Below are 9,980 nucleotides of genomic sequence, written 5' to 3' on the forward strand. Positions count from 1 at the left end.
AGATTAAGAACTTCAAAGTAAAAGAAGTTTTGAAAAATTCAGACTGGCTTCTGATCCTTAGTAGACGTTATGTTCTAGCTCTTTGCTCTCTGCCTCTGCGATTCTATGCAATTATCGTACCTATGCCGTATAAAAGCTGAGATTAAACTTATTTCACATTTGTTAGGTTCAGAGCTATTATTCCTATAATATTGTCAACCATAGAAGTTGAAAAGTCATTAATTCAGCCCTCAAAGTCATGGGATTGGTACAAAGATAGTAAAAAAATCAACTTCGAAGTTCTGTGCCACGTTGTTTGACTTCTTGTTCAGCTTTTAACTTCCTCTCCATGTTTTTCATAAAGGTATGTGGCTGTTAATGTTGGCCTGCTGTCTCAAATTTAAAGATTAAATATTTTGCTATATTTCTAGCATATATTTTGCTCTACTTCTAGCATACCTGTTGTGCTGGAAGCCTGAGGTTCTTGTGCAATATTAAATTAACATAGGTGTATCATTTCTAAATAAAGCTTTGAAAGTGCTCATAGCAAAGTAGTGGGGGGAAAAAAAAGAAAACCAAGTATCGGAATCAACAAAATTATGAACACTTTAAATGTCCAAGGAACATTATTTCCAAAGGGAAATTAAATACAGACTTCATTTCCTGCAAATCCTGTCTTTATTATTCTTTGTTTAATAGTGCGTTTCCTTCCTTTTTGGCATCTCATTCTGTGTTTTTTCTTTTTTCCTGTCGTTGATGCTTCAAGTCTATGTTGAGACTTTGGCACCCATTTTATGCTCTGATAGGATAGTTCCTGTGCTTCATGTATTTAAAGTACGATGCCACTGTCTTATTGTTCTGACACGTCATGTCAGGTGTGACTGCCTGCTTCGTCTCAGTTCACATCACACACTGTGGTTCCAGCATTTGGAAATAACAACGACGAATGGTTTACTTTATCTGTATTTGTGACATTGCAGTAGTTGAACATACATTTTTCAATAGTCTCCCATCTAGTCAATAATCAGCTTTTACTGATTATTTTACAATAATCAGCAATAATCTGTTTTTACTTATCTCATGTCTTCTCTGCTGGCATTTCAGCATCTGGATCGAGGAGCAAACATTTTCAAGGAATGTAGCCATGAAGTTGGAGAGTTAATGAAAAATGGGGGTCTGAGATGTACAGCTAATAGAAGGGGATCACACAGGACTGGGAGTAGAGCAAGCAGATGATGTGCAGTTAGGAAAACTATCTGAAGGCATTAATTCAGGTGAAATATAAAATGGGTCTGGAATAGACTGTGCAGTCTTGAATGGCCCCCCGTGCAAGCATGTGTGGTGCCCTTGAGTTACATTATTGCATACTGTTTTCCACAGATAACCTGAATTTTGACATTTCCTAAATGCTGAATGCTGAAAACTTGTTGCTTTATGCATGCAATATTAAAGAAACTAATGGGAAAATCGTTGGTCTTTTGTAAACTGTTCCCCTCGGACCGCAGGGTTTATGTTGTTTTAGCGTTTTGTTTTGTTTTTAATCTTTCTTTGCGCGTTGGGGGAGGGTTTTGGAAGGAAGCCATTTCCCATTCCCTTCACTATTTATACGCTTGCCCCTTGCCCGGCGCTGAGCGCGGCTCCTCTCTCCGCGCCGCCGCCCTCCTGGCCGTACAGTCCAGCGCCGATTGCCCGATTCGTTCGGGCGGCTTCTCGCCAATCTTGACATCGGAGATCGACTGCTAAGGCACCGCCTTGCAGCCTCCCCGCCTTGCCCGTGTGGTTTAGCCCGGCGCGATAGGAACAGAGAGGGAGGCAGAGCGAACCATAGCGGCCTGGGGGGGGGGGAGGAGGTACTGGCGTGGCCTCTGCGGGCTAGGACGGGCAGAGGGAGAGAGAGAAGGCACCGAAAGGAGGTGAGGGCTCCTGCGCCGTTAGGGAAAGAGGGAGGGGGAGGACTGATCGTCTTCCTCGGCGCTAATCCCCGCTCCGCCGCGGACGACGCTGGTGGCTGCGGCTCTAGGCGGGGACGTCAGCGGCGAGGCGGTGCGCGGGCGGAGGGCGGGGTCACGTGAGGGGCCGCGACGGGGAGGGGCGCTGCGCAACGGGCGTCGAGGCGCCATGGCGGCTGCGAGCGCTGCGGCGGCGGCCCGTGTGCGGGGGGCTCCTCCCGGCTGGCGCGCCGAGCCGCAGCGTGACGCTTAAAAATAGTTACGGCCTCTCGGGACACCCGGTAACATAAAACGAGCTCTTGCTCCCTGGGAGAAATGAGCTCCCATTTATTTTTCCGTTCAGCATATATAGTGAATAAAGCTTGTCTCCTTTTTTTGGGCATCAAATTACTCATTCTAATTATCTTAAGCCAGTTAACCTTTATTTTTTTAAGAGCCATATGTGATTGCTAGATAAGTATTAATTTAAATATGTCTCCAATTAACTCTGATATTTTTAGAAAAAGCAGGCTCACTGGTTTAAAATAATTAAAATGACTAATTTGGATCATAAGTTAAAATAGGCTCCTGTAAAGAACCTGTGCACGTTAATAAGCACTATTTCTAGCTTCTTGTTTTTAAGTAATGCTGCTATGTACTGTGGCTGCCGTAGAAAAGAGTAGATCTTTGTATCGAAAGTATGTTAATCTTGTGACAGCATATGGTTCTAATACAGCTCTTTCTATTTTACCAAATATTAATGACATTATGTTCCCCCTTTTATGAGTCAGAAAATATCTGACTGTGTAATACCAGATCTTTTGACTGTTGAGCCTCTTGCTGTTTTAATACTGTTTTAGCTGAAGGCAAATATTAGTAACACTTCTTATGGTGGTCAAATCATGTGCTGAGGCAGAGATGAAAAGAGCACCGCAGGAAATAAGCAAATGTACTCTTGTTGTAGGTGTGGGTTTAACTTCTTGCTTTTTTAAGTGCAGAGACTCTCCTAACTGCATAGAGTGGCAGAAAAAAAGTAAGCTTATCCCTCATGACAATGGGCTGAAAAATGCTCATTAATTTAAAATTTGCATCAGCACAAATTCAGACCTACTGAATCCTGTACCCCACATGCTTATAGTGCTATAGCCTCTGTCCTGCTCCAGCATTAGACCAATTTCTGATCTAGCTGTGACAGAGAGAAGGCATGAGAGAAGGGGACTAAGACACTACTGCTTAGCATGGTCCTCTCGTCAGGGAAGTCCTGCTAGAAGTACTTTTCCTCAGCAGTAGTCTTCCACTGTCACTTGACATATTGCATGATAAAGCCAGTCTTAGTGCGGGAGGTTCAAGGGAACTGGGAAATCTGCAGGTTGTATGTTTAATGGCTGCTGGCCAGCAATCGAATAGTTTGTATCCAGGTCCCAAGATATGGTGCAAGTGCTGTGATAACTGTATCACAGTGTTGGCAAAGGTGTTTTCAGTCAGAACAGTGTTTAGAACATCCTTTATTTTTATAGTTATATCTATTAGAAGAAAAAAAACTTTATTACAATGTGGAGATATTAGTCTGCATGTGTGAAATGATTGTAATCTGAAATACTTTTTTGTTTGTTTTATCACAGTCTCTTAATGTGCCATTGTGATACATCTTTCTCAAACATGCTTGCAGTGCAGCCGCCACCCCGCAGAGCTGACATTCTGAGTACCCCAAGGCAGATAAAAAGACGGGTGGAGATACAAAGATGAAGAGTCTAGTCTAAGTTATATAATTGCTTTAGTGGTAGAACTGGAAATAATTTCTGGCTTTCTTGATTCCTAATGCTAGTCAGTTTTGAAGACCGTTCTACTTGACACAGAGGTTAAGATGGTGGCATCCTTAACACGATAATGGTAGGACATACTCTTTCAGGCCTACCTCAGAAGGCTGAAGTTATTACTTCTCATTGTTGATACCGTCAGTCAGCTGGTAGTTAAAGCCCTAGATGCAACAAAACTGGTGAGTGCCTTGCAGTCCACACTGGTGCGCTGTCGCCTTCGTTAGCAGCTTAAGCTATAAGAGCCCACTAGTCCATTTCTTTCCATTCTGTCACCTTAAAGACATTCGCAAAGTGAATGTGTGTCTGTGCCATCTGCCGTGGCACGTATCCTTCTGGACAGCAGAGACAGAAACTACATCCCTTTTTGCAGTGTTGAAAACAAGTTTTCATGTAAAAAAGTTATTAACCTCGTGTACTTAAAATGTTTCTCACATTGGCTGCTTTATTGTTATGTTTGTGTCTTTCTTTTTCCTGTTACAGGAATTTGCATGAAGTGATTAATTTCCATCATGATTTCACAGTGTTCACAGAAACTATTAAAGCTTGCAAATCTCCAGAGTCTAAAATTTCAGTATTTAAGAAAGCACAGAAGAGCTTTCAGCACCAAGTCACTGCATACATGTCGTAGGAGGGTAGTTGTTACAGGTATTGGCTTAGTGTCTCCTCTTGGTGTGGGGACTCAGTTTGTGTGGAACCGCCTTCTCCAAGGAGACAGTGGGATTGCATCACTAGATGAAGAAGAATATGCACGCGTTCCCTGTAAAGTGGCTGCTTGTGTGCCAAGGGGAAATAAGGAGGGTCAGTTCAGTGAAGAAAGCTTTGTATCAAAATCAGAGATCAAATCCATGAGTTCTGCTACTGTCATGGCAATTGGTGCAGCAGAGCTTGCAATAAAAGACTCTGGTTGGTCTCCACAGTCTGAACAGGACCGCTTAACAGCTGGTGTGGCAATTGGAATGGGAATGGTTCCACTGGAAGAGATTTCTGATACAGCCTTTTTATTTAAAACAAAGGGTTATAACAAGGTCAGCCCATTCTTTGTGCCAAAGATTTTAGTTAATATGGCAGCAGGTCAGATCAGCATTAAATACCAACTGAAGGGGCCAAATCACGCTGTGTCTACTGCTTGTACCACAGGAGCACATGCTGTTGGAGACTCTTTTAGATTTATTGCCTCTGGTGATGCTGATGTGATGTTGGCTGGAGGGACTGAGGCTTGTATTAGTCCCTTGGCCTTGGCTGGATTTGCAAGAGCTCGGGCCCTCAGCACTGGTTTTAACTCAAACCCTAAAATGGCATGTCGACCATTCGATTCACAGAGAGAAGGGTTTGTAATGGGAGAGGGTGCAGCAGTGCTGCTGTTGGAAGAATATGAACACGCTGTACAAAGAGGGGCTAGGATCTATGCAGAAGTTTTAGGTTACGGACTGTCTGGTGATGCTTGCCACATAACAGCACCTAATCCAGAGGGAGATGGTGCATTCAGGTAAGAACCTACATGCTAATTGTAATGGTTACTTCATAGGTTAATTATAATGGCTACATTTGCTTCTGTTACTGTATGCTCTGCCTACAGAAATGTTGTTCAATCTTGCATTACTATTACTTGTGTATCAATGTAAAAATTGTATGTAGATTTCCGAAAATCTGAAAAATGAATCTGAACAATGAGTTTCTGGAAAGGTTTTGACCTGATTTTCTTCTTTTAGTAACAGGATAAAGGCCAGTTCTTGCTAGAATCAATGTTTTTGAACAGAATTATGAAAACTTTCTCTGTGTGAAAATATTTTACTTTTGGTGCCTACACAAATGACTCAAAGAAAACCAGTTGTTTAAGATTCTCTTAGTACGAAAAAACTTTTCAACTGGTATTTCACCATTTAAATATGTCATACTATTGTTTTGTTCTATAAGGGCAGTGCTGTTCCTAAAGAACTCCTAAATAATAAAAACTGGAGAGTACTTGGAGAATCTAGTTTATTAGCATAATTACTGTAAATGTCATTAGCAATGATTGTCACTATTCTCTTTTCTAAAAGACTTCAAATTTTCGTAGGGAAAATATTTGAACTATATGCTTATGCTACCTTCATGTTTAAATACTTTGTTCAGTTGAGATTCTGATGCAGTTAATAGAGCTTACGTGGAGAGATGCAGCAGAAATACATTTTAATACACTTTGGCAAAATGGTAAAACTTAATCTTTGTTAATCTCATCCAAAGTAGTTCACAACCAGATGACAACCTTTATTATTCAACTAATTAAATTTTTAATTTAAGTTACACATGTAAGTACTGTTTGTAAGCTGTTTATAGGCTATTGCTGACAAACACAGAAAGCTTTACTAGTGTGCAATATTCTGAATGTATATGTGTGTTTAATAACAGAATTCAATATGTCATTGTGCAAATAGATCAAACTTCTGCAAGATACTGTAAAGGTGTGTCCTTTACATCCTTATTGCATCCTGCATCCTTATTGGATTAACAGACTTTAAAGAAGTGTAATAATATCAGATTTCTCTCTATGTTACTTGATTCATAGTTAATTTTTCTGAAGACTTAAGTGTGAGCTAGATAATCTGGAGTTTCTTATCTCAGATTTTCAGACTTGTTTCCCTCTGTGATGATATGGCAATACCTTGTAATACAATTTCATGCTTGCACTAGTGTATAAATTAGATTCACAATGGGAAGTAGTTGAAAATTAATCTTGGTATCTCCAAAATGTTGAACCTTTCCACCTTGAGATGAGATAATACATTTTAATACATTTTTATACAAATATTTTGTTACTGCAGCAGTGTACTATTCTTTAACAATTTTATTTACCATGTCAAAAAATTTCAGGGAAATATATTTTTGTGATCTTCTAATAACTATTTTAGTTAGAAACTAATACGTATGTTGGAATGAACCTGCAGTAACAGAGAGCACAAAACCAAACTCAGAAGGGTGTGTATAAAGTGTTCTGTACAGTTAAGATATATTGTTACCCTTCAATGGTTACATTCCTTGCAGCTGACATACTTAAATTAATATGAGTGTTTTTCTCACACTTGATCAGCAATCTTATTTGCCAGAATATTTGCTTACTGTCTAGTGACAGAGAGGGTCCCTGAACTTGGATTCAAGCTAAGCTGGATGCTTCTGGATGCTTCTGAGGGTAGAAAACTGTACTGGACACATTAAAATTTACCCAGAAGCTTGAGTTATCTATTTTTGAAGCTTTGGTCTTTTTGCCTATTACTTTTTCATAAACCTCAAAACAGTCAGTGATCCTTTGTCCAGCGATACTTAGTTAAGCAGAGTGTACAAGGAGAAACGTGATTCATCCTTCTTTCCCTATGGGAAATCTGTGAGGAAATCACAGTATGGAGTCAGCCTTTCTGTGGTTTTCATAGAAGAGCTTGTTTTATAAAGGCAGTCATAGTCCACAGAGTGTCAGGAGCCAGGATGGAACATATGATGTCAGAGCAGAATGGTGGGACTTTCATTATTGAATTTTATTTCACCTATAGGAATGTGGGCTATCTCCTTGCTGTTCCAGGGAAGGGAAGGAGATGTCTTCTAGACTGTAGAAAGAGTGCAAAAGAAACTCTGCAGGAAGATTGCAGTATTTCTGTTTAGTCCCCATTTTTTTGGGGGGGTGGTGGTGGTGGTGGTGGAGAATCAATTTGTGTTGTTAATTTCTTGATATAACTAGGCGTGTTGTGAGCAAAGTGAGAAAATGTAAATCTGATGGGAAGAAAATGTAATAACTGGGAAATCTTCCTTTCATTTACAATAAGGAGATTTCTGGGACTATTCTGCTGCATGTCACATTAACACATCAGCTGTGCTAGCGAAAATTAGTGGAGGGTATCTAAACTTGTGTAATATTTCAGGTAGTTATTTGTCTCTAGTATGCCATTCAAGTTTTCATTATGTGATACACATTTTCACACAGTCTGTACTTGTGCGTTCATTTTATTACACGTGTTATTCACAAGAATATAATGGGAAATTAAACATCTGTCTTTTTTTTTTTTTTTTTTTTTTTTTTTTTTAAGATGTATGTCTGCAGCAATAAAAGATTCTGGAATCAAACCTGAAGATATAACATATGTCAATGCACATGCAACTTCTACACCTCTAGGAGATGCTGCTGAAAATCAGGCAATCAAGAGACTTTTTAAAGATCATGCACGTAATATTGCGGTTTCCTCCACGAAAGGAGCAACCGGACATCTCTTGGGCGCTGCAGGAGCTATTGAAGCAGCTTTTACAGCACTGTCCTGTTACCATGGAATTTTGCCACCTACTCTAAACTTAGAGAAAACAGAGGCAGAGTTTGATCTCAATTATGTTCCACTAACAGCTCAGGAGTGGAAAACTGAAAAACGGCGTATTGCACTCACAAATTCATTTGGCTTTGGTGGTACTAATGCAACTTTGTGCTTTGCAAATGTTTAACTTATACTGTATGTGAGAAAAGTGAATTTTTATGTAAATTTTTATAGCGCTATGAAGAATGACACTGATAATGATTTTGTGTACTGCCACATTTTGTGTATACTATGCAATCTTTTTCATTTTTTGCAGCTTTGAGACTTACTCATTTCCTACATAAGGACTTTACTCACTGTCATATTTACATAAGTAATTATTTTAAGAAGAGGGAATTTCCTTTACTATTTTTAATAAAAATAAATAAAAGACCTATTCTTTATGTGATAAAGAAGTTTTTGTTTTTGACTAGAAGAGGAGAACTGAAGAAATTAATCTGAATAACATTATTTTGTGAGAAGTGGATCAAATAATGATAAACACTGTATTTGAATTACTGCGTTTCTCACTACTGTATCTCTTGATGCCATCATTTTTGGGGCCAAACAACTTTAAGTGAACTATGAGTTGCTTATACAATGCACACAAAAATTTTCATATGTGGATTTTCTTTAATGCCTTTTTGTCCTTTCGTTTTTCTAAATTTTCCTACAATATTCTTTTCAGCACTCAGGATGGAGTACCACTTGGCAATATATATGAGTATCAATTCCATTTAGTGAAAGGAGGAATGGATGTTCATGCTTTTGGTAGGTTCTCATCTCATCTCATAGCCTACAGACTGCCAGAGTGGGTCAAGTATCTGCTCTTTTTCAGCATTCTGTTTACAGCACATGTTGTCTGTGCCAAGCATTGGAGTGGGAAGTACTGAGTCTTAAAAAGAGAGACTGTTGCTTATCAGCAGTTTTTTTTTTGTTTGTTTGTTTTTGTTTTTTTGTCAGGAGTTCTGATGTTGGTGTGACGAGGGAATACCTTTCAGGCAAAAATTGTCCTATCAGTGCAGGTAACAGTGGAGATTGGTACTTTTTTCTCCCATTTTGGCTGGCAAAAGGTCTTGTGCAGTGCCTTCTGTATGCCCTCTGTAGTACAAGCTATTTGTCAGTCTCATGTATAGAGTATAATTGTAGCCTCCATTTTTATTTTAATTTACCATTTCAATTCTAGTTGGCCATGTCAAAAATGTCTGATCTGGTTTTTTGAATCTAACATTTTGGTTTTAAGTAAATAAAGTTGTGGATGTAAGGAACAATAGTGCCTGTAGTCCTTGAAAAAGAAGATGAGAGTTTCTAGTTTTGCTTCCTCTTCAGTTTCCTACTTGCCGAGGAAATCAACTCAGTACTTTGCCAGGCTCAGTGTTGTGACAATGGAGATAAAAATGGCACAGAAATACCAAAGTAACTGAGACCTAGGTTACACTGTTGAGTTTTCTATTTGAGCTGGATAGAAAAGCTCTCGCTGTTGGTCCTTAGTCAGCTTGTTTGTTGGTAACTAAAAATACAGATACTAATGAAAGGTATTTTGATCTTATCATTTTTTTTAATTATGCAGTATTCCAGTTATCAGCCACTAATATCTAAAATGATTAGCCTTGGTAATAGGTAAGGCAGAGCCTACTGCGTCCCAACACGATTAACTGTTCATTTTAAAAAGTATAAAGAGTGCTGCTGAAAGTATGAGGCATATGCAGGGCTCAAAAACAGAAGTTAAACCTTACTGAAAGTTTTGTATATGTATATAATGTAGTTTACCCAACATGAGCAACCCGTTGATGATTCTGTGTTTTTGCTTATTTAGAGTAGATTTTTCATATGTACATTGCACAGAAATTATTCAGAACCATTTATACAAGAGCGAGGCTAACTAACAAGTTAGGCCTGTATAGTCTTTGTGACTTGATAACTTACTTGGTTATAATACAAAGTTCATG

General features: G+C 39.0%; 1 protein-coding gene across 5 annotated transcripts; it reads left to right on the forward strand.

The window, feature by feature from the left end:
- The first annotated feature begins 1,815 nt into the window (after nt 1-1,815).
- On the forward strand, nt 1,816-9,237 carry OXSM (3-oxoacyl-ACP synthase, mitochondrial). 5 transcript variants are annotated; one of them, XM_062567842.1, is made up of 4 exons: nt 1,829-1,892; nt 3,530-3,903; nt 4,205-5,210; nt 7,777-9,237. In XM_062567842.1, the coding sequence occupies exons 3-4, from the start codon at nt 4,234-4,236 to the stop codon at nt 8,177-8,179; spliced, it is 1,380 nt and encodes a 459-aa protein (XP_062423826.1). In that variant the 5' UTR covers nt 1,829-1,892; nt 3,530-3,903; nt 4,205-4,233; the 3' UTR covers nt 8,180-9,237. The 5 variants fall into 5 exon arrangements, with proteins under 5 accessions (XP_062423828.1, XP_062423826.1, XP_062423824.1 ...); XM_062567840.1 differs by lacking the exon at nt 1,829-1,892 and adding an exon at nt 2,088-2,209; XM_062567843.1 differs by lacking the exon at nt 1,829-1,892 and adding an exon at nt 2,088-2,209 and having other exon boundaries at nt 3,733-3,903.
- Nucleotides 9,238-9,980: the final 743 nt, after the last annotated feature.

Source organism: Rhea pennata, chromosome 2 (genome assembly GCF_028389875.1).
Source record: "Rhea pennata isolate bPtePen1 chromosome 2, bPtePen1.pri, whole genome shotgun sequence".
Lineage (NCBI taxonomy): Eukaryota > Metazoa > Chordata > Aves > Rheiformes > Rheidae > Rhea > Rhea pennata.